General features: G+C 38.4%; 1 protein-coding gene across 13 annotated transcripts in view; it reads left to right on the forward strand.

The window, feature by feature from the left end:
* Window positions 1-25,710, forward strand: part of Ank3 (ankyrin 3) — a 632,006-nt gene that overhangs the window by 492,873 nt on the left and 113,423 nt on the right. For all 13 annotated transcript variants that reach the window (XM_078041667.1, XM_078041715.1, XM_078041711.1 and 10 more), the window contains 6 exons: window positions 1,598-1,696; window positions 9,704-9,802; window positions 9,891-9,989; window positions 10,473-10,568; window positions 16,258-16,330; window positions 16,494-16,556. In XM_078041667.1, the coding sequence (XP_077897793.1) occupies window positions 1,598-1,696; window positions 9,704-9,802; window positions 9,891-9,989; window positions 10,473-10,568; window positions 16,258-16,330; window positions 16,494-16,556 (529 nt within the window). The remainder of the gene's footprint in view (window positions 1-1,597; window positions 1,697-9,703; window positions 9,803-9,890; window positions 9,990-10,472; window positions 10,569-16,257; window positions 16,331-16,493; window positions 16,557-25,710) is intronic.

Consider the following 25,710-nt stretch of genomic DNA (forward strand, 5'->3'; position numbering starts at 1 on the left):
TTCTTGACTCAACAAGCTAACAGTGGCTTGAGGAAGACAGACCAAAAGAAAAAAAAAATAATGTAGAATTATAATGTCCTTAATAGGAGTGAGCATATAGAAATTGTTCCTATAAATATAAGAATTTGGTCATTTAGTGACATGGGAGAAAGACAAAGTTGGGCTTGTCTCTGTGGTCAAAGCAGAGATTGGTCACCCCATGTGAGCAGCATGAATACAGGCAGGAGAACGTAGGGCATGTGGCCGTCTTGGCTGAGAAGCACTCAGGAAGGTATATTCAAAGTTTTGAAGGGTGTGAAACTTAGAATAGATGACCATGCCACTTTTACAAAATGTTATGGCTGAAAATAATATTACCACTAAAGTAGAACATGGAACATTGTTCTATGATGATGTCAGTGTTTGGGTGGTGCCCATTTTGGCCTCAGTGTATTTTTCTTGGATTTCAAGTGAATACATGGGTCCTCCTTTCCTATTCCCCCCTATTCAGTCGTGTGAGCATCCTCCAAAGTTCCATAAACATCATTAAAAAGTCACAAGCAAATGACTGAGTCCGACAATTTTCTGATGGAATAGTGACTCCTGAATAAATAATGTTGTGCATCTAGAGGGCTCTGTATTACTTCCAGAAGCTGCTTTTGATTCACTTCTTCCCCCTGACGGGTAGGACAGGCTGAAGTTTTCATTGCCTAGATGCAAAAGGGGGAAAAGAAGGTCCCAGACTCAAGAGGTTAACATTGGTGTCTATAATATATGAAAGAAAGCAATCTGAAAGCACTTATATCAACTTCTTTCTCTCAAATATTGTTCGTGGAAAAAAAAAAAAAACCTTTACAATTACAGAGGTTTTTAAAAAAAACCAGAATACAATATAGTCTTAGCAATTTTTTTCCTTGGTCATCAGAACAACCATGTAATCTGCAGATTCCCTGGTAGGGTCAGTTTCAAATACTCAGTCTCATTAAATCCATATGTCATCTAAATGACCTGGGAATCCTTATTATCCACCATTCCCATTACATTTCCCAGATGATCTTTCCTACCCAGAAGCAGCATACCAAAAATATTCATCAGGTCTTGGCTAATAATAGAGAAGAAATATCATCGTCGCATGTCAACCTTTGTTATTTTGATAATTTTTGCCAAGCTAAGTACTATTGGTAATGAATTAAAACTCCTGCATAATTTTATTTTTGAAAAGTTTCTAACATTTGGAGATGAACACAATGTGTGTGTGGGAAAAAGGGCACAATGTCTGGGATTTGCTTTTAAATACTGCTACAGAGAAATGAGAAGAAAGGTAGAATGAATGAAGAAAATGTAGGGAAATATTGATCCATGCTGAGTCTGTGATGAGTATGCAAATCTGACTCCATCGCTGGGCTTGTGGGTGTGCGTGGACTCTTGTATGAAGCCTACAGACAACAGTGCTGCCGCAGGGCTCATGCGGCATGGTGTATGAGTTTACTCTATACATGTTTTTGAATATGGGAATTGTAGGCTTCCTATTCTAGAATTTACAAGCTGATTCTCAAACATGGCCCTGTGTACTGCCTTCCTTCCTGTGAGATGACTGTGCGCTTGGATTCTTTTGCAGAGCGGTCTCACCCCACTCCATTTGGCTGCTCAAGAAGACAGAGTGAATGTGGCCGAGGTCCTTGTAAACCAAGGAGCACATGTGGATGCCCAGACAAAGGTACAGCCTCTCTCCTTTTCCTAGGCCAAGAGAATATGTCCATTCAACAAGATAGTGACTTCAGTATGGAAGCCACCACATTGAATAGGAGGAAAAGCACTTTCAATCTTTTTTTTTTTTTTTTTGGTATCAGAAATTGAACTCAGAGCACTTAACCACTGAGCCACATCCCCTGCCCCTTTTAACTTTTTATTTTGAGACAGCATCTCACTCAGTTGCTTAGGACTTTGCTAAATTGCTGAGACTGGCTTTGAACTTGTGATCCTCCTGCCTCAGCCTCCTGAGCTGCTGGGATTATAGGCATGTGCCACCCCACCCAGCTCAATCAGATCTTTTATACATAGTATTTCAAATGTACATTTATGCAAGGAATACCAAAGTCTCTGGTTATAGTATCTCGGACCCTTTTGTCTTTAATGGCCTGTTGTATTCTATGTTAGCTGCATGTTGGTGTCCCTGTGTTAACACTAGTGAGCCTTGTGACTTCACAGCTATCCTTCCGAGGCAGCTAAATGTGAACAAAGTTTGTATCTTTCTTAGGTTTTGTGACACACAAATAGAAAATCTTGTCATTTAATTTGTTTATCACGATTTATGAAAAATAGTAAATTAAGGCTCATTGTATTACTCACTTGCCAAATTCCTTATGTCTGTGTAGTTATGTGTGTGCTCTCTTGCACGTTTGCATGTTTTCTTTCTGACAAAATAACTCCTTTAAAAAAAAAAATCCTGAGTAATCTCATATAATGTCACAGTTCAAACACAGATAAGAAAATGGATGTTTTGTGTTACCATTAAAGACATGACTTTAAATTAATCTCGCTTCTCTGAACATTTTCTTAAGATGCTTAGTTTTGTTACCTCTTCATATCAGATTTGTTTTATCTACTTCAAAATGTAATTCTTTCTTTCTTTTCGGGCATGGTGGCATGTTCCTGTAATCCCAGCAATTTGGGAGGCCGAAGGAGGAGGATCACAGGTTTGAGCCGCCCCACCCCTTAGCAACTTAGTGAGACATTGTCTCAAAAATAAAGAATACAAAAATGGCTAGGGATGTAGCTCAGTGGTAAAGTGCCCCTAAGTTCAATCCCCAGTACCAAAATTTTATGTGTGTGTGTATATATATATACACACACACACACACACACACACACACATTTCTTAATATGTTGCATGTTTGACACAAATAGAATGCTTATTAAATATTGTAAATAAGATCATTTTTCTGTATAGAGAGGTTCTGAGTTGTGTGGGCATTTTGAAGACGTCAATAATACAAAAGTACCACGAAGAATGAACCAAGTAAAAAGGTATTGCAGACATCAAAATTGGACTAATTTAGCTTGTTTTCTTTATTTTTCTTGAATATTTTCATCAAGAAAGAATTCTCTACATTAGAAATTTGCAGCTTTATGGTAAATGTATTTATGTATTAATTCTTTAATTCTGTATTGTTTTATTCACACACAGAACACACACACAGAGAGACTTAAATTATTGTTACCTCTCCCTTTACAGATGTGAAATTATCAGAGTCAAGGTCAAGTTGTTCAATGTTTTTGTGCCCTGGCCTAACCAAGGGGTGTAGCCAAAGTCGGTCAGAAAGCCTGTGAGGTGGGGTGGGGACAGCCCTGCACGCCTTCTGTTCTGAGTTGGTAGACAAAAGGTGGCTGCCAGGGTTTCCTTCTAAGCCACCCAATCTGGGTCACGGTTGGTCATCATTTTTGTTCTTGGTATGATGTTTTGAAGCATGTATCTTTCACTGCCCTTTACAAACTGCCTCACTCGAGAAAGCGCCTGTCTCTTACAAAAACCTTTTCCTTTCCTTTTTTCCCTTTTTCTCTCGGGAAAGATCACAGACATGAAAAGGAAGCGAGTCCCGTGCTTAGAGCAGAGCAGAAGGGCGTCGAGTTGGGGTTCTTGCACTTGCTGTTTGACTTTGTGGATAGAATTGATGATATTTTATAAGCTTTCAAATTTCACTGGTAAAGAAGACATCTCCCACCAGCCTGCAGGCAGGATAGAGAGCATTCAGTTCATGAAATAATAACAGTGAAGATATCAGGGTTTTTCTCTTGTGAGAAAAAGATGAGAAAGTCCTGGTCACAGCCCTTGCAGCACTCCCACGTGGTTTGCTGACCTTTTATACTCATCCCCCCCCCCCTTTGCTTTTAAAGTTCAGCAAGTCAGTTCAGACCGAATTGTGCTGCCACCCACAGAGTGTTAGAGTCAGTGTTGTTTGGCTGAGATGAGACCATGGCTTTCCTTGTCTTTTTGTCCTGGTGATTGAATCCAGGGGCACTTTGTCACTACGTTGCTTAGGGCCTCACTAAGTTGCTGAGGCTGACCTCAAACTTGGGATCCTCCTGCCTCAGCCTCCTGAGTTGCTGGTACTACAGGCCTGTGCCTCTGTGCTCAGCTTTATTTCTCTTGACTTTTAAAGCTATAATATCCTAAAGTTTTTTATGTACACCACCCCTGAAAGATGTTGATTTCGTTGTTTAAAAAACATGAAAAGTTTTGAGAGCTTATTTGAGTACATTTTGCATTCATTTTTAGAGCTCCTGTGAATTGCCAAATTCTTACCTCAGTGTTTGTTAACCCCCGGCCCTTACAGAATTCATAGTCTAGAAAGGGAGACACATAGTAATAATAAAAATAATATAATAATGATGAAAATTACTACCTATTTTCTCTGTGCCAGCCATTAGTCCGAGTCCTTTATATGTATCACTTTGTTTAATCCTTATAATTACACTATGGGATTGCTAAAGTTTGAGTCCCTGTCTTATAGATGAGGAAACAGAGGCACAAAATCATGAATTATTTATACAAGCTAATTGGTACAAAGCCTGATTTCAGGGAGATATGTAAAATTTTAGAAAATAGATAGTAAACTGAGTTTTTGAAATCGGGTAGATTTGGAGAACACAGGATAACTACATAGCTGGTTCAGTATCACAGGAACATGAGAAAAAAATTAGGGGTTAAGTCCTAGGCAAAGGATGAAGGCAAGGGATGGAGGCAGTTAATGCACCAGGATAAGCAGTTCAGCTTTTATTCTGTTGTGCTAGGAAGCCGCTAAAGGTTTCAAACAGAGTGGTGATGAGATCAGCAGTCTGGTTTACAAAGATCCTGGGCAACAATGCTAGGAATAAGCTGATGAAAGAGCTGAGAACAGGGCTAGTCCTGCTGGAGCTGAGGTCAAGTGAAGAAAGCCTCAGTTAAGAGACAAATGGAAAGTTGACCAACACGAACAGTATTTTGGAAACCCTAAGACAGACAAATAGTAAAACTTGGGGACTGAGCAATAGTGAGACACTCAGGGCGAATCTCATGAACTGACTAGTGATACTGGGTGATCCCTAGTACTACTTCACCAGACAGGGAATACAGCAGGAGAAGCCAGCTGGGGAAAGAGGAATGAGCTCAGAATTGGATTAGGTTGAACTGTAGACTACGTAGGGTCATCTGGGTAGAAAAACCCAACAAGTGACTAAAATATCAATCACAGGAATGATGGCCAGACTGAAGACCCAGACTCAGGGACCATCAGCTAAAACCAGACAGCTGAAGTTGTAGGTGTAGATGTGATCACTGAGCAAACCAAAGACAAAGCCCTGGGTCAGCGGCATTGGGTAGAAGAGGAGGAAGAGAGGCTGTCATGGGGTAAACCAGGAAAGACAGGATATCAATGCCCAGTTATATAAGACATCAAGCTGAGTGTTTTGGGTAGGAAAAGGATGAATCCTATGCATGGTATTGGCATCAAGAGTATCAAGAGGGCTGGGGATGTGGCTCAAGCGGTAGCGCACTCGCCTGGTATGCGTGCGGCCCGGGTTCGATCCTCAGCTCCACATACAAACAAAGATGTTGTGTCCACCAATAACTAAAAAAAAATAATAAATATTTTTAAAAAAAAAAAAAAGAGTATCAAGAATGAAGAGTTTTTGGTTGGTTGGTTAATTGATTTTGTTCCTGGGATTGAATCCAGGGGTGTTCAACCACTGAACTACATCCCCAGCGCCACCCCCCTCCCATTTTTTTTTTTTTTTTGTTTTGAGATTAGATCTTTCTAAGTTGCTGAGGGCCTCACTAAGTTGCTGAGGCTAGCTATGAACTTGTGATTCTCCTGCCTCAGCCTCCTGAGTCGCAGGGATTATAGACATGCGCCACTGCACCCAGCTAGGAAGCAGTCTGACTGCAGTGGTTGAGTTGGTGAGATGAGGAAGGATGAGAAGGAATGGTGAATGAAAAAGGAGCCCCCTCCCGCACCAAGAAGCTTAATTATAGGAGGATAGAGATGTAGAAAAGAGAAGCATTTGAAAGGAGTGCTTTTTGTTCCAAATACTGGGAATGTGTATATAGGTCCATAAGCGAAAAGGAAAGTGCCAAGAGACAAAAAAAAAAAAAAAAAAAAAAAAGTTAACAGAATTATATGGGTATCAGAAGTGGGACGGGCAGGTTAGACATGACAGTTTGCTTATTTTTTTTCTTATCATTATGAAAATATTATTCCACAGTATTTAATAATTCTAAGATCTCATAGTTCCCCCACCCCAGTTTATTTCACACTCAGTTTTGAGGTGAATAATAAAGGAAAAAAAATCATAGGAGAAAATTTATTAGGCTGTTTGAGAATTTCAGTTATACTTCCTTTAGGAAATGAAGTATTGAGAGTTGATTTAGAGAGGGTTTGTTTTCTAAAGAAAAAAACTCCTCTTCGTTACTAAATGCACTTATCTAATCTCAGTTACACTGAACTAAAATTATGAACTTTATAAAAAATTTTAGTCTTCTGTGGATCTGTATCTGTCACATTATCGATGTATGTATGTGTATAAGCATGTGTGTGTGCAAATTTTTTTCCATACTATATATCACATTTAAGGCTCTGTGCATACTAGGCAAGTGCCCTGCCATTGAGTCACACCCCAGTGCCCTCAAGTAATATTTAATGTAAAGTGATAAGAGAAAAATATCCCTTTAAACAGCATCAGGACTTAAAATTATATTAAAATACCACATTTTTAAAAACTGGATAGTATTTGTAATTGTGGGGTGCGTGGTCACCCAGGAAGATGACGCCAAGTGCAAGAAAGTCAGGCAAAGCACCGACTCCTAGAGACTGACCCACAGGTTTTAGGAGAGGAAGGAGAAAGAGGTTGCCCACTCCCTCTCTCAAGTCTCGAGTTGGGGCAGAGAGAGTTCCTAATTATTACTAAATAAGATATTGTAATAAGATAATATAGATTGGAAATATCAGCCAGAATGTTCCATCTGAACCTGTTTTCTGTTGCTACACAATACAACCATCCCATTCAACAAGAAGACACCGTCTTTCCTCTGGATCTTTTCCTGTTTCCTTTCTTTTGATCATTTATTATATGCCACCTGCTAGTTGAGGCAGGAGATGATCATAGCTAATGCCATGTGCCAAATACTGTGTCTGTCAGCATATTAAGACAATACTATAAGATTGCTGATGTTATCAGATTCCATTTGACAGTGCATGAGCCAACACAGAGAGGTGCAATGACTCACCCAAAGTCACATAGTCAATAAGTGGCAAAGCTGGACTCCAAGCATGTGCTCTGCCTCCATAGTCCACACAGCCGTAGCGCTGCTCCACTCCTTCATTTCACTGGTTGAAGCTGCAGCCTGATCAGTAATAGATGTCAACATCCACCACTTGGTAATCAATAGAGGGGAAAGTGAAAGAAAATTATTAAAGACTCTGAGGTGCATTTTGCAGGGTTTTATATATCCCTACTCAGGTTTGCCCAAAAAAGAAAAGGTTTTATTTCAGAGTATAATGATATCATAAGTGAGGTAGCACTGGACAAAGAGGCAAAATTGCTCAAGAAAGGCTGGGTGCAGTGGCCCATGCCTGTAATCCTAGTGACTTGGGAGGTTGAGGTAGGAGGATCGCAAGTTCAAAGCCAGCCTCAGCAACGGCAAGGCACTAAGTAACTCAACAAGACCCTGTCTCTAAATAAAATACAACGATAGGGCTGGGGATGTGGCTCAGTAGTTAAGTGCTCCTGAGTTCAATCCCTGGTATAAAAAAAAAAAATTCTCAAGAAAGAACAGTTGATCTTTTCCAACATTTATTACTGCTAGGTGGAAAGGATTTCTCAAATCACATCTCTCCCGGTGTATCCATACAAGGTACCATCTTATATGGGAATGGCAACCCCTACCCACAGTGAATCCAAGTGCAAGTTGAATCTTCTTGACCAGGCACACACATCTTTAATAAAATGCTCCTTTAGTGTTTATGGAATAGTAAAAAGATTAGTCTACCAGAGCACAGTGAACAAGGGAAAGAATAGAAAATGAGATCAAAGATTATATAGAAGGGGACAGGGGAGGCAGGGGAGACCTAAATCAGGTAAGTCCTAATAGTATAATGGCAGGGTTTTACCAAGAGTAAGATAGGAAGCTTTAAGAATAAGTACAAGCTATTTGTTGGAATATTTAAAGTGATTCAATTCTCCACAAATCTAATGCATTTAACACACCAGCCTTTGGAAATGGTAACATGTTACTTAAGCAAGTAGTCTAAAAACTTGAAGAGCTCTTAAATATTTAGATTTTTCAAATATTATCAATATTGTTTTGACCTCTTTACCTAACACTGAACTTGAGAATAAAGTTACTTCAGTTAAACTAATTGTACTAAGAAATGATTGCACAAACTACATTCAAATCTCCCTTACCAAGCAGCATTCTGGTCATAGGTGCACCATCTGATTCCTCAGTTCCAAGAAAGAAGAACCCTGCAAAGTAGGCAAACAATTCTGATCACCAAAAAAGGGATATCCTCAGTCATGCATGAAGTGGCTTTGGGGTGATAAGCCCGTCTCACACTATGTGGTTCTGGTGCACTTGCTGGGGAGAGTCTGGGCAGCATGAGTGCACTCACAGGTTGGTTTGGGGATGGGGTTTGATCAGAGGCAGGTCTACAGGGCAGTACATCCCTGGTAAGTCACCCTCACCTTTGGCTTTGGCTATGGCTGTGGTCTGGGCATCCCCTTTTCAAATTTAAAGTGACCCATTTGTGGGGCCACCATAAAGGCACATGCCATCATATGTGAGATTTAGACTCATGAAAATATGAACCTTTCTCCTTCGATCACTGCTTAGAAATGTGGCAATAAAAGGTTCATGTTCTGTCTTTCCGTGAGCTGGTGCTTCCTGTGTCATGAACAGAGATTGAACAGGGTCCCTGAAATTGGGCAGTGGTCTCTCTTACAATGATTGTCACCATCTAGAAAAGGATCCAGAATATCCTTATTTTTTTTTTCAAATAATGATATAGATTTTCTTTGCACACACACACAGGGAGGGAGAGAATGAAAGAATGAACTTATAACCCTTCTCCCCCTCCACCCCATCCTGGCTTACTCATCTGAGAAAAGACGGTTGCTTTGTCTAAATCGGTGATTTTCACACTGTGAAACTCAAGTGAGGACACGGGGAAACTTGAACTAGAGCAGATTCACCTAGATCAAGTTCAGACTTCTGCAGCTACCAGCACTCAGAGCAGTCTCTTCCTTGGTAGTGTTTCTGTGACTCTGTCTCCATCATGCCTTCTGAACATCCTCAACCTTGCCTTATCATTTAGACTTTTTTCCCCCTAGACTTTAAACATTTAGAGGGTAGTCTAGGGTGCCCATAAAACACTCTCTGACTCTCGCCAGGCAGTCAGTGGATTAGCCTGTCTTGAACAGTTATTACGAGACTAAAATGAACTAATACAAGTGAGAACTCTGGGGAAAACTAAGTAACTATTTTTATGTGAAGTGGTATTGTTATTTTTAATTACAACTAGCTCTGGGAATGATCAAGTGTAATTTTTTTATAGAGAGATGAGAAAACATTTTTTTCCGCTAAAAAAAAAAGGCTAAATAATAATTTTGCTTCTATTTAGGATAGCTGTTGCTAAAAGTGTACTTATGCTGTTTCTTTTTGGAAAAAAAATATATATATATATAATTACAGATGGGCTACACACCGCTACATGTGGGCTGCCACTACGGAAACATCAAGATTGTTAATTTCCTTCTCCAGCATTCTGCAAAAGTCAATGCCAAAACAAAGGTAAGCTCCCTTCTCCCTCCTTTCCACCAAAGTTGTTTATTTTGTATCTGAGAAAGTAAGAGTCATTTATTCCATCTTTCTTCCACAGAATGGGTATACACCATTACATCAAGCAGCTCAACAGGGACATACACATATAATAAATGTCTTGCTTCAGAACAATGCCTCCCCCAATGAACTCACTGTGGTAAGCTTCACGCCCGTGTAAGGGAAGAAGGAGGAGATAGTGCGACCTGGACTCTTCTATATTTTTCATTGAATACACATGTTGCCTTTTCTATTGATAGGCATAAACAGCATTCAGAAGAATAATGGGAAAAGGGCAATACTCATATCGCTGTGAACTATTCAGAGAGAGATCTAATTAGTGTTTCACACTTTAAAACTATTAATTGTGTTGCCATCAAATATAGGAAGTACATATGTAAGGAAAAAAAAATGGGTCTGTTTCATTGATTGCTTACTGAGGACCTTGCTCTTGGATTCCATGTGTAGCTGCCCAGACTTGGCCAATGAGTAGAAACAGGTTAGGTGGGTTTTGTGTAAGGTATGTCTCTAACAAAAGCAAACAATGGATAGGTCTGATAAGACACTCACCTTCACATTTTGTGTAGGCAAAACGTGTGGAAGGAGTCTCGTTAATTCTTTGTCTGTGTTCTCCCATTGCCAGAATGGGAATACCGCCCTTGCCATTGCCCGGCGCCTTGGGTACATCTCTGTGGTTGACACCCTGAAGGTAGTGACAGAAGAGACCATGACCACGACTGTAAGTAATGGATACAGAGCCTTGTTCCCCTGGAAGCCAGATCTCAGGCTAGAATTTTATTGGGCTTTTCTAAGATGAACTTTCATTGTACCATTCAGACTAAGTGCCATGTTTCAAATTGTTATCATTGTTGGTAGTCAGGATACTGAAACTCTCATTCCTGATATGAACAAAACTTTGAAATGTTGAAAATACCTTTTTAAAAGTTGCACGACACCAGGCTTGATGGCACATGCCTGTAAGCCTCGCCACATGGGAGGCTGAGGCAGGAGGATCAGAGGTTTGAAGCCGGCTTCAGCAACTTTGTGAGACCAGAAGCAACATAGTAAGATCCTGTCTCAAAATAAAGAAGTCTGGGGATGTAGCTCAGTGGTAAAGCACTATTGGGTTCAGTCCCCAATACCAAAATAGAAGTTTCCTAAAGGGCTGAGATGTCGCTTAATATGCAAATAATACATGGTTACATATTGTTTTTAAAAATCGTATATTTTTTAAACAATTACAGTTAGGATCAAAATTGGTTTTGATCACCATTCTCTCTATACTTTGTCCACTTCAGCTTTTATAGGAAACAATAATACAATGTTTTGTTAAATTTTAAAGTAACTCTTCAGCAGGAGATTCTATTGCATCAGATACACTTTAATAAGCTGCAGCCTCTAGGATAAATCTTTTCACTTTAACCCCATCTGGAACCTCTGAACTGCATTAGGATTTGATAACTTTGGAACCAAGGGCAGATACTACTCCATGTCCGAAGCCTATTTGAGTTATTCCTGACTCTGACTTAACATGTAGCCTTGAGATGAAGGCTGTACAATGTAATTTGAGGATTCTGGAACATTTCTGGTTATCAGTTCAGTCTCCTTTTCCTTTCTATCACCTCCCAACTTGAAGGGAAGTATAGTTGGTTCATCCAAATCATTTTGTGTACATGGTGCTTTATATTAAAAAAGCCATAGCCTAGGAGTGTCTGTAGCTACTGTAGATTGAGTGATTTGGCAATGTACAGGCTTTAGAAATTAAAAAATAAGCCTGTTGCTCATAAGAGAGAAATTGTACAGTTTGCAAGAAGGAAAACAGTTATTTTAAAGGACTTACAGCAGGGGTTATCAACCAGGATACATTTCCAACTTCAAGATGTAGTTTATCTAAGCAATAAATTCCCATATGTTGATTCATATACTTCTTGAGTATTTCATCTTCTTCTAACATGTTATTAAACTCTCAAGTAAAAGAGTTTAAACAAACAATGTTTATTAGCCTTAATTTTATAGATATTCCATGTAGCTCTCTGTAGGATGGGGAAGGAGGGAGGAGGAAGACAAGCTATTTAACAATGACCAAGTGTCACTATGCTATATAAGATTTAAAGTCATTTCAATAAATATGTCTGCTAGTTCAGTATGAGAGAATTGAAAGTAGTAAAAATTGTTCAAAATGCAAATCTTATTCTATTAAATTACTTACCCACTAACAAAATACAAAATGTTTCTTTAAAATAATAAAGAACAAAAGCATTAAGAGAATGTAGAGTTATAGATGAAGTAAAGCTATAGCTTTAGAAAATCTTCTGAAAGGTAGAGAAAGGTCTCAAGACTCAGGTTGCCCTCAGAAGCTGTAACATGTAGAGAGGAGTGCCATTCCACTTTGTGTCATCAGGAGACTTGGTTGGTAAATTTCTGTGAGAGAAAGACACTGTGCATGCTAACAGGAAAGGTCCAATTTGCCTAAGGAAGAAAACAAGGCTTCCACCAGAGGAACTGCTCACATTGATTAGAAAGGCCATCACAGTCTTTAAGGCTTAGCCCAGCACTGCGGTATTTGAGACTTTATCTTATAAACTAAGACACCACCTTATCAGACCAGCTTTAGCACTTACATGTCAACTAACTTACAGCTGATGCAGTCTAGGTTAGTGTCTTTAATCTTAAACTAGTAAACATAGACTGACCTCCACCACAGGCGTCATCTTCCTGCAGCTACATACTAGCTCCTTGGGGTCATTGCCTCTTATAAGAATAGTTGAGTCTTTCCAAGCCTTGAAAACAACAATGCCTCATCCAGGAGAATAACATATGATGTGGCAGTTCTGAGAAAGATGCTTTAGTAAATGAGGTCACAATCATGACAGCATAACAGACTGAATGGAGAGAAACTGAACTTTAGAAAATGTGATTCCTATCTTTTTTGTTTTTTTGGAGGGAACAATTACAAGGATTGAACTCAGGGGTACTTGACCACTGAGCCACGTCCCCAGTCCTATTTTGTATTTTATTTGGAGGCAGGCCCTCACTGAGTTACCTAGTGCCTCACTTTTGCTGAGGCTGGCTTTGAACTCATGATCCTCCTGCCTCAGCCTTCTGAGCTGCTGGATTACAGGTGTGTGCCATCACACCCAGCTTCCTATCTGTTTTTAATTGCATTATTTAAAATGTTTTTTCCAGAAGCTAAAGCTGAATACCTTTTGCATATGAATATCAGTTGCTAATATAATTCTTTAATAAAAGGAATCAGAGCTCCTTGGAGACCTGGATGAGTCTAGAACTAGAAAAGGAAATATACAGAATGGGCCTAGAACATCTTATAGTGCCCTCAAGTAGGGAATAGTCTCCCACTACCACCCCAAATAAATGAACAGCAAATACACACACACTGTGTTTGGGATATATCACAGGGACAAATGAATCAACTGCAAGTTCCCAGTAGTCAAAGGTAGAATAATTTGAGCAAAAATAAATAAATCAAATAGTATTGGGGTTTAGGGCAAAGTGTAAAACAAATATCCTTAAGTCCATACTCATATAAATAAATGAAACAAATGGAAAGAAGACACAAATTTCTTAGGCAGAAGAATTCCAAGTAATTTATCAGAGTACTTCACTCTCAAGGAAGTGTAGAACATAATTCCCCACTGCTTACATATGGGCTGAGCATTGTGATTTAACACCACACACACACACACACACACACACACACACACACACACACACACAGAGGCAGGAAAACAAAGTCACTTTACAGTAGAGAAACCTGACTAACGCTGCCTCAGCGAGATGATCAAGGTCAACATCAAGTCATAAATCCTGTCAGTGGTACGTACCTTTGATGTGTGATTAAAAACTGGCGCTTCACCTCTGCGATTTTCCTCCCCAAAACTTCTAGCCCCACTCAAATCATAAAAGAAAATGCAAGACAAACCCCAGTTGGGTGATAATTACATAAAATACCTAACCAATATAACTCCAGGCTATCATGGTCATCAAAACCACAGAAAGTCTGAGAAACTGTTACAGCCCAAAGAAGCCCAAAGAGACACAACAACTAAATATAATGTGTGCTATCCTGGATGAGATCCTGGGATAGAAAAAGGACAGTAGGTAAAAAAAATAAAGGAAATATGAATAAAATACAAACTTTAATGTATTAATACTGTTTCATTATTTGTGACAAATATATCATCCAAATACAAGATTTTAATGATCAGGGAAACTTGGTGTGGGGTAGATGAGAACTCTCTTTACTATCTACATAATTTTTCTGTAAATCTACAACTATTGTAAATTAGAACTTTTTTAACCCTTTATTTTAGTGTTATCCACTGGAAGAGGCACCAAATAATGTCTTGTTTCAGCATAATAACTGGGCTGGCAGTATAAATTACATTTAGCAATTATCCCTAAGAAATAATATATTCCCTTTCTTATTTTTAATGTGACTTTTAAAAAATTTAAATGCATGTCTTTGTAACTCTTACCCATTAGCTTTTCATATTCTCGAAATTAAAAGGCAACTTATTTTTAAATAAATTTGAAAATTTTCAACAAGTAATGCTGATGGGGTTTTGGGGGTGGAAATGATCTATAAATACGAAGTTGTCAGAGAACGAAGAGTCATTAAGGCCCCTGTTCTGTAATGTGCTGTTTGTTCTTTAAAATAAACACCACCACCCCCAACCCTGATGGAAGGCCCCCACCGCCTACCCAAGACTCAGTGCCAAACCTGCACATCAAGATGCATGGCCATAGTAGAAAAGCCTCCCCAGAGGCCTGGGATCTGGCTTATTTGAGGCTTCCACCACCCTCTAGCCTGATCCCAGGCTGCCAGGGCTCTCTTAACTGACCCACATTTCCAGCCATCTGCTCAGCAGCAGTGTCTACTAAGGCACCTTCAAAAACACCAATCTGTTCTTTAAAATTTTTTGAAGTTAAAATGATCCTGAAAGTACATTAGTTCCCCTTTTTCAGGCACATACTTGTAAAAATTATGTAATTTATGCAATTTGAATTATTTGATGTATCTCAGGAATTAAAAGTACACATAAGAGGAGAAGACAAAGTAAGTGGGAATCTTGGTGTTACCGCTGTTGACAGGTGACAAGTCCTTGCTTTCCCATTGTTGAAGAATAACACCAGAGAAGCACACCAAGGTGAGGTCAGAGTAGAAATTAGAAGTTTATTAAAGGACAGCAGAAAAGATTTCTCCCGGAGGAAGAAGGGGACCCAAGAGGTGGAATCCGTGGAAGTGCAGTTGTTTCCCCTTTTTATAGTTTTCAGTGATGGAATGTAGGTTGGAAGGCCCGAGGGGTGGGACACAGGTGGGCCAAAGAAGTAATCTGGGCAGGAAGGACTTCATTAACACTTCTTTGGGATGGGCAATCTCCAAATCTGCTGGGGCTGTTCATTAACATTTCTTTGGGATGGACTTTGGGCCTAGGGCTTTTCTTGGGACTTCATTAATATTTCAAGAGTTGCTCAACTTTTCCAGAAATTCATTCTCAACATGGCCTCCATTTTAGATTTCACTGGATATTAGACCCAATTTACCTAACGACACTGACTGCCTAATTTTAAATCTGGCTTCATTGGCACCATTAATAAAGACATTTCTTGCTATTATTTTGGCTTATCTTCAGCCAAGACCTTTAGTGGTTGTTAGTCAACTTTTCATGGTTGTGAGAAAATCAACTTGAAAGGAGGAAATTTTCATTTTGACTCAGTGTTTGCAAGGTTTCAGCTACATGGTGGCCTGGTCCCATTGCCTTGGGCTGTTGCAATAAAAAACATGGCAGGGAGCACCTGGTAAAGCAAAGCTGCTCACCTCGTGGTGGCCAGAAAGCAGAGGGAGAGACCCAGAAGGGAAGAGGCCTGGGACAAATTATACCCTTCAAGGTCCTGCCTTCAGTGGTCTACTTTCTCCAACAAGGCTCTACCTAGTTGGCCCTAACATTGATGTATTCATCCATCAGTGAGGTCAAAATCCTAATGAATGAATGAGTTCCCCAAGTCTTCCAATTTAAACACTGTTGCATTGGGGACCATGCCTTGAGTGCTTGAACTTTGGGGGGACATTAAGTATCCAAACCAGCCTAGGTATGATGGAACATGTCTGTAATCCCAGCTACTCAGGAACCAAAGGAGCAGGAGGATCACAAGTTTGAGACCAACCTGGGCACCTGAGTGAGACTCTGTCTCAATATTAAAAAGAAAAAAAATTTAAAAAGGCTAGAGATGAAGTTCAAACGTAGAATATCCCAGAGTTCAATTTCTGGTAAAAAAAAAAAAAAGGATAAAAAAGATCCAAACCATAAGTTACAATGGCACATTCCTCAGACCATGCAAAAGAACAACAAAGTGGATACCTTAAAATGCTCACACTAAAGTGACTGATTTTTTTTTTTTGTTACTAGACGATCACAGAGAAGCACAAAATGAATGTTCCAGAAACGATGAATGAAGTTCTTGATATGTCTGATGATGAAGGTATGAAAATGTCCTTTGAGTTCATATTAATTATGACTAACTGTGTTTTTGTTGGTTCTTGGAAAAAGTTCATTGCAAAAGTGGGGAAATTTTGAAATGTTTTGTTGTTGTATCAGGAATATGTATTTTTCATACACTTATATTGTTCGCTTAAATCATGCAGTTCGTAAAGCCAACGCCCCTGAAATGCTCAGTGATGGCGAATATATCTCAGATGTTGAAGAAGGTATTTGCAAATTTTTACTGTGATGAAACCTAACTACCAGCTTTATCTTTCATTTCTTATCTTTGAAATGTAACACTTCCTTGAGTTACTAACTTTTCAAATCCTCTTGAGATTATTAATTTGTATATTTATTTAAAGAATGCATATTTAGTACTCGTCTTAAGTCTCACTCTTTGAACCCATTTTCCAACTTTAAAACAGAAAACTGTCACTAATTATCTGGATTATTTTCTATTTGTTTCTGTCAAGCAGAAAACTGATGTTTGTATTGTTTTCATCTGAAATCTAAAAAGGGAAAATTGATTAATATTTATAGTTAAAATATTTTATAAAATAAGAAGAGGTGTCCTTACAGGTAAGTTATCAAATGCCGTTCTAAGATTTATTCTAAGTTTTGCTGTAAAAATTCCTTTTGATATTGAGCCAATAGTGAAAACTCAACCTGAACAAAAGTATTTCCAAGATATAAACGTTTAGCAATGATTTGATTAAGAGACCAAAATATGATTGTAGCTATACTTTATGTGTTTAAAGAATCCATTTGTGCCTTAATTAAAACACCATGCTTGGGGCTGGGGAAGTGGCTCAAGCCGTAGCGCGCTCACCTGGCATACGTGTGGCCCCGGTTCAATCCTCAGCACCACATACAAACAAAGATGTTGTGTCTGCTGAAAACTAAAAAATAGATATTAAAAAATTCTCTCTCTCTCTCTCTCCCCTCTCTCTCCTTTCTCTTTAAAAAAAAAAAAAACACCATGCTTTTGATCAGGTCAGAGATATATATAAATACATGAATACATGGCATGTCTACAAGATCTGTTGGAAAACTAGCATTTTTATAAGTGAATAAACATTGTAGGGATGGCAAATTTGGAGTTTCACAAAAATAATTGAAATGTTTACTGTTGTAGAATCTATATTATATTTAAGTTTCTTTCTTGAATCATTTAACTCTCTATGTACCCTTCTCACAGCACTTTTCCGTAGAATCCATCTTAGTGTTGCTGGTCTTTTTTTTTTTCCCTACCTACTTTAATTTTTTGGTTCCTTTGATTTACACAAATTTCACTGGAAACCTAAATAGTGGAAAAACCTGCCTGATCCCAGGTCATTTTAACTTTTTCAGTATTCAAGGATTGCTTATAACAAGTGCATTATGGCTGGGGACTGTGCACCCAGGAGAGCTAATGCTCTGTGATCTTCAGGGACCTGAGAGGACCTGCCTTGTTGTTCATAAATGTTTTGATAAATTTATAGGTTTTTAAAATTCATTTCCTTTCTTTTTCTCTAAAGCATTAGATAAATGTTCATCTCCCTTCTATCTCCAAGTAGATCATCTTTGTATCTGCATTAGGACTTTTAGAGTAATATGTCTAGCTGTCATACAGTGTACTGTCGAGCAACATTTCTGAGTAATAAATATTTTGGGTGCAGAAGATAAAACAGATTATATTCTTACAAGGAGATATATATGTGTATATATATGTGTGTGTGTGTGTGTGTGTGTGTGTGTATATACCCACGCACACACAAATATACAACATGTCAAAAGTTTGCTTTCAAATGAAATAATTGTGAAATATGACAAACAGACATAAAAAATGTATTGGTCTTTTAACAAAATATCCAAAGTTAGCCACACTGATGAGAGGCCAAGTTTGAATGGACTATATAACAGTCTTATATATGTAGACAACTGATAGAATAACTTCAAAATGAGATTCATTTTGAATCTCTAAATTTGAAGAAAATAGATCCAGCTATTTAACTAGAAATCACAATCATTTCCTTTCTCTCAACTTGCAAATTTGAAATTCAGAAATTTTAATTATATTTGTTTCACAGAGAAATTTTAAATTAAAGATTGAATTTAAAAATTCTTTTATTTCTTGTTTCATGGGTGTTTCCATGGACTATTGAAGTCAAGTTGATTTCACCATGTCATAGATTTTGATGTTGAAAGAATTTCTTAAAGGTCACTCAACCTGAACAAACATCTAGTGCTAGAACCTTTTTATTTGCTTAGAAGCTCTTTTTGCCTAAATGCCTCACAGGATGGAATTTCCCTGATTCTCAAAATGCCTAGTCAACTTTGAACAACCGCTGTCTTCAAAAATTCTCCATTTTATTGACCTTCCTATGGCTTCTAATAATTGATTCGGGCTTTGATATATTTGACTAAGTTCATGAGGGAACTGGGCCCTAAATGCTATTTAGAAATAAAAACTACATTTCCCATGTAACAGTTATTTAAAATAGGTTTCTTTTTCTTTTTTTCCCCCTCAGGCTTTTTTGTTCTTCCTCTGGGCACTTCATCTCCATTTCCTTCTGCTGTTCCCCTCCCCTCACCTACCTGGTCCCCTGTGTGCATTTCAACTTGTATATATCGATCTACAATTTAGGTGGTATTGAGCACAGTATTCTAGATGTAGCCTAATCAATTCAGAGTAGTGGGGCTACTACTTTCTCTATGGAAGATATTAAAAACCAATTATTGAAGACTAAGATTTTGGGGGAGTTAAAATAGACATTTAATTCAACTCACTGTTAGCTAAGATTCCTTACCTGAACTCTGCCAAGTCACATTTGCCTAGTCATGTGTTTATGTTGTTCTCGGATGCATAAATTAGCACTTCTATATTATTGCAAATCCCCAAACCAATCATTTTGAAATTTTTGATTCTAAAAAGACTCCTACAACTTTAATGACAGTTTTGACTTCTGACTCATTTGCCTGATGGTCTCGCCAGAGCTTTGTCATTTTAGTGGGATTTATTGCTGCCAGGTAGAGTAAGCCCTTATGCATCTGTGGCAAATGTTATCTCCATGAAACCACAGGCATGCTGTGAATAAATCTATCTAAAGAACTAGTGAGAGATCACCACATTGGTATCCCAGGATGCTGAGGTTTAACAGAAGCTTTTGGAAGCAAGTAAAAATAATAAGCAACATATAGTACTAGCTTATATTGAGAAAGAAGAATGAGTTTGTAATATGGAAAAATAAAATTTTAATCTTAACCTATAAAAATAGAGTGATTATCAAGAGATCAATGCCAAGACTGGTCTCTTTTCCTTTTTCTTCTTGGCTTTCTCCTTGTTCTTCTTTCTTCCTTTGTTCTACTAATGTTCAAATTAATTTCTCAAGAAAAACAAAACAAAAACAAAAACAAAAAAACAGAAGAAACCTAAGGAAAACCAGCCTCCACAATGTTATCATTTAACATTGAACAATGAGGCAGAGATACAGAGTAGAACAAAGGTTGCAGGGTCAGCGCTGAAGCCAAGCAGGTGGAGCAAAGACACAAAAGAACTTTATCTAGGTGTATTGTTAGCTCACAGGTATGCAGATGGGGGCACGTGGAGTCCTCTGAGGGACAGGCAGGTTTATAGGTCCTCAATGTTCTACTGTCTTTTGTCTCAGTATTTATTACATACACATTACCTTAATATACATACAGAAGCAATATCTTGATTCCAGTGCCAGTTAGATTCTTATGTTTTGCAATGCAATTTGCAATCTAAAAAGAAAAGAAATATGAAAGGAAGAAGAAGGGAGAAAGGAGAGAATACATGTAAGGACAATAGGGTAGGGAGAGACAGAAAGAGAGAAAGAAAATTGAGATTAAGGGCCAAGTTCTTCTAGTTTGGGTTGCCCTCCTAGGGGATTTCAAAGTGGCTTTGGCTCAACTTTGATCTTAAATTGCAAATCCCTGTAAAGTGTCTTTTGTAAATTGAAGTAAGTGTGTGTGTGTGTGTGTGTGTGTGTGTGGTGTGTATAATTTTAGCTTGCAGAATTCTAGTGGGATGGGGTATAATTACAGATTTAAAGAACTAGAGTAGATGGGACATAACGAGAAGTGCAATTAAGCCAGGCAAGTAAAAACCAAACAGGCAGCTCTATGAAATGTAACTCTACCAGGCAGGTTTATGAGACATCAGCCAAGGGAGACCAACCCTTGGCTGGGAAGAATCATCTAATTCTTAGCTACTGAAAAAAATTGATAGGGTTGCAAAATCTCTTTCAGGATCAAATCCACACACTGAATAGTAAAAGAAGAAAGTTAAAAGGCCAAGTGTAAGTGTGGTAGGAATACGTTTGATATAAATGATAAGCTGTGAAATTCAGTGGATAGTGGAGTGAGGGTGAGGAAGGGCATGCTCAGCTCAGCTTTGTGCCCAGGGGAAGTCATAATAATGAAGATCTGCCGATTTCCAAGAACTGAAGGGGCAGGTTGGGCTCCTGTGAGCCCAATCCTGCCATTACACTGGTGAGGAAGCAGAGCCACAAGGTTAGTGGCAAAGCTGGTCACGAGGACAGATCTGACACTGTGGTTTTAGATCGTTTCTTTCATGGTTGGTCTAACTTGTTCTGTGTTCTTATATACGGAACCCAAGAGCTCCTTGGTTTTTAGCTGCAGAAAGGCAGTATATTTAAGGTGGTTTGAGAAAAATCTGAATTTGAGTTTCAGTTTGACTTTCTGTGGCTGCAAGGCTTTGAAAATATTCCTAACAAATCTAGACCTTTCTTTGCAAATGTGGAATAAAAATAAACAGTACATTCAAATGACACCTCAGGACTGGAGGAGGTTTTTGGTTTTTTTCCTTTTTGGTAAATACAAAGTGCCATCCAATTATAAGGTGTGTGTACTTAAACATGTTTTTAAACCTCGTATTATCTCTGGATAAATGTCCCAGAGTGCTAAAGAGTAAAAAGAAAAAAAAAAAAATCTTTAACCTTTTTTACAGCTTCATGAAATTGGCTCTGTGGTTGAAGAAAGTTAAACAAGTTGCTTTCTTAAAAGGCTTCTCTTTGAATCTTTGAGAGAATCACAGTAGCACGTAATATATGGCAAACATTTGCCATGGGACAGCTCTGTTCCCAGGCTCTTGGAGAGACTAGTGTTCCTTTAAAAACACTTTGGGAATTGCTCTATTCTGGTCAAGTAGAAAGAACCTAAGTTATTCAAGTAAATCTACTTTTTAGTCTATACCATTTGTACAATGAACAGTTAATGGCTGTAGAATGTCCTAAAATAAATACTAGCATAAGGAGATTGCAAAAATTTGCCACTTTTTGATTATGTATCTATTAGCTCCACCATTTAGAATCTGAGTGTCTTTGTAGCCTTAAGCCGCCATCTCTCTCCATATCTTACTGTTCTCATTTGTAAAACAGATATCTACTGCATTGATTCTGGCAAAAGACAAATACTGTAGTTAGCATAGTGAGTTTAATAAATGGAACATGTGCTGGGCGCAGTGGTACAAGCCTGTATTCCTAGCAACTTGGGAGGCTGAGGCAGGAGGATCACAAGTTTGAGGTCAGCCTGACTTAGCAAGACCTTCTCTCAAAACAAAAATGACTGGGGGTATGGTTCAATGGTAAATAGACCCTGGATTCAATCCCAAGTACCTCTTGCTACAAAAAAAGGGGTAGGGGATAAATATGCACCTAAATAAGGAACACATTCATATTCTTGGAAATGAAACTCTGTCACAAGATAATAATAATAATTTTTTTTTTCAAGAATTTAATGAGGAAGGGGGGATAGTAGAGAATAGGACTGACAGACTGACAGCAGAATACATCAGACACTAGAAAGGCAATATGTGAATCAATGGAAGGGTAACTGATGTGATACAGCAATCTGTATATGGGGTAAAGTTGGGAGTTCATAACCCACTTGAATCAAACTGTGAAATATGATGTATCAAGAACTGTGTAATGTTTTGAATGACCAACAATAAAAAAAAAAAAAAGAATTTAATGAAACTACCAAAATGGGCTTTCCTCTGACTGGCTAAAAGAAGTATGCAATTCAAAGTAGAAATTCAAGTTCAATAAATATAAACATAATTTTGGATAGATTTTAGGAACTCAAATGATTTTGGTAAATGCATCAGCATATTCTCAATTAGGAGAGAATAAATAGGATTTGGTATGATCCAATACTCAAAACAGAAACAGGAATTGCTTTGGGAAGTGTGAAATGGAATCTTAAGAAAACCGCCAGAAAAAATAAATACTCCTTAGAACCTTTTGCCAAAAACCTAGACTATCCTGCTACCCAAATCTGCTAATCATCCTAATAAGTAAATAGGACTATTATGTTATTAGCTAAACAGGTCTGGAAAGAGGCCATAAAGATTAGCTTCCCTCAGGTGTACCAAAAATTCAGGTGTGTATGTGTCTGTGTCTGTGTGCGGTGGTTTTGTTTTTTGTGGTCCTGGGAACTGAATCCAGGAAATTGTTTACCACTGACCTATATCCCAGCCCTTTTTATTTTTATTTTGAGACAGGCTCTTGCTAGGTTGCCCTGGCTGGCCTCAAATTTGCTGTCTCCTACCTTAGCCTCCCAAGTCACTGGGTTTACAGGCATGTGCCACTGTGCCTCGACACTGTGGGGTGTTTTGTTTTTGCAGTGCTGGAGATTGAGCCCAGGGCTTTTGCACATGCTAGGCAAGCATTCCACCATTGAGCTTCACCCTGAGTACCAGGAGTGGTGGTGATATTGTCATTGCTAGTTTTAGCAGCAACGGAAATTGTTCTTCACACCAGGTCCGGTGGCACATGCCTATAATCCCAATGACTCAGGAGGCTGAGGCAGGAGGATCATAAGTTCAAAGCCAGCAATTTAGCAAGACCTTGTCTCCGAATAAAATATTTTTAAAAGGGCTGGGGATATGGCTCAGTGATTAAGTGCCCCTGGTTTCAATCCCTAGTACCCCCCCAAAAAAAATGTTCTTCACCTTAAATTTTATCATTCTAGGACTAACTTTTAAACACGTCACTTTGCTTTTTGTCTGATATTTCTCTGTTTATAATTGGTCCTACATAGTTGCATGCATCTGGCAATGATGAAGTCATAATGGTAACTTTTTGAAATGCCAGAAGGAAAGACCAAATTTCATTCTCTAGTAAATACAAGAATTGAGTATGATGCTTGGCACATGACAGAGCTTCAGTACATGTGTGGTTGGGTGTTTAGAAGGAAAGGGAGACCCAAAGGAAAGATATGGTACTTGTTTCTAAGACTAGGGTAGAGGATGTACCTGCCATATTCCTTCTTTCCATTAAACCCTTTTGTCACTGAGAGTTTTATAATGATTCTCCCCAGGTGCATTTGTATCTTAAAAATGGTTAATGGACATAAAAGAATTTCCAGCTAAAGAAAATGATCTGTTTACTGTGACAGGGCTTTACTCTAAAACAAAGTCTATTGTGTCTTTGATATCCTCTCTTTGCCATTGGAGTTGTTTAGAGATTTTCACCCATACTCTCCACTTCTCTAATTATGCACATTTCCAGTTAGATTCTCAGATAATTCATCAAGCCCTAAACATACCCTTCCAAGAAAGTGTTTCTTTCTACCCTTCCCCATCTGGTAATGGCTTCCCCAACCCAGACAGAGCCCATGAGTTACATGACCTCTCCCTCTTCTTACCACTCATATCCAGTCCAGCAAGTCACATCTGTTCTACTTCCAGAATATATCTCAAATCCCTCTTTTCCTGTCCATCTCCATTGACACCACCCTAATCCAATACACCAACATTTGTCTCAGGGGATAGGCAGAGGCTTCCTTTATTGTCTCTAGTTGTCTCAGAGACCCAGCTTTCTGCATAGTATCCACAGCAGTCCTTTAAAAGTATCAGTTGGATCCTATTATTCCATTCCCCAGCTTAAAACCCTCCAAAGCTTTATAGTTATACTTTTAAGATTCCCTCATGCTCTTGCATATAATTTTAGTTCATTCATTTCCATTACGGCCTATTGTGCTGTAATAAATTTACTCACTTCTACTGTTGTGGGTTGACTCCAGTTTGAGACTGTTGGAAACAAACCCTTCTTAAATGTCTCCTGGTGCACATGAACATACACTTTTGTAGGGTTTAAATCTATGAGTATAATTACAGGGTATAGGTTACACAAAGACAAGAGAATTCATCACAATCAGGGATCAATAAACTAGGATTATAAGATTAGATATGGAGATTTAAAAACAGAAAAGAACTTTATTCTCTTTTATTGCTGAGTAATATTCCATTGTGTATATGCCACATTTTTTTTAAATCCATTCCTCTACTGAAGGTCATCTAGATTGGTTCCACACTTTAGCTATTGTGAAGTCTGCTGCTATAAAGATTGATGTGGCTGTGTCCCTGTAGTATGCTGTTTTTAAGTCCTTTAGGTATAGACGGAGGAGAGGGATTGCTGGGTCAAATGGTGGTTCCATTCCCAGTTTTCCAAGGAATCTCCATACTGCTTTCCATATTGGCTGTACCAATTTGCAGTCCCACCAGCAATGTATGAGTGTGCCTTTTTTCCCACATCCTCACCAACACTTATTGTTGTTTGCCTTCATAATAGCTGCCATTCAGACTGGAGTGAGATGAAATCTTAGAGTGGTTTTGATTTGCATTTCTCTAATTGCTAGAGATGATGAACATTTTTTCATATATTTGTTAATTGATTTGTATATCCTCTTCTGAGAAGTATCTGTTCAGGTCCTTAGCCCATTTATTGATTGGGTTGTTTTTTTAGTGCTTAGCTTTTTGAGTTCTTTATATACCCTAGAGATTAGTGCTCTATCTGATGTGTGAGGGGGTAAATGGATGGAGTTAGAGAAGATAATACTAAGTGAATTCAGCAATCCCAAAAAAAGACAAATGCAGAATGTTTTCTCTGATATAAGGTGACTGACTCATAGTGGTAGGGAGGGGGAGCAGGGGAGGAATAAGACAAACTCTAGATAGGGCAGAGGGGTGGGAGGGGAAAAGAGGGGGCAGAGGGTTAGCAATGAAGGTGGAATGGGATGGACATCATCATCCAAAGTACATATATGAAGACACGAATTGGGGTCAACATACTTTATATACAAACAGAGGTATGAAAAATTGTAATGCATTCCACTGTCATATATTTAAAAAGTAAAATCAATTAAAAAAATAAAAAAACAGAAAAGGAAAATAATATTATAAAGAAAGTGATTGCCATAAGGAGACAGGAGAGGCCTGTGATGGGGATGGGGATGGGGATGCTTCTGGGGTGCTGATGGTTTTCTATTTCTTGATCTGGATGGTGTTTATTTTGTTTAAATGTACATTTACATTTTACATATTTGTGTTGGTATATCTCATGATAAAATTAG

The sequence above is a fragment of the Ictidomys tridecemlineatus genome, chromosome 1 (assembly GCF_052094955.1).
Source record: "Ictidomys tridecemlineatus isolate mIctTri1 chromosome 1, mIctTri1.hap1, whole genome shotgun sequence".
Taxonomy (NCBI): Eukaryota; Metazoa; Chordata; class Mammalia; order Rodentia; family Sciuridae; genus Ictidomys; species Ictidomys tridecemlineatus.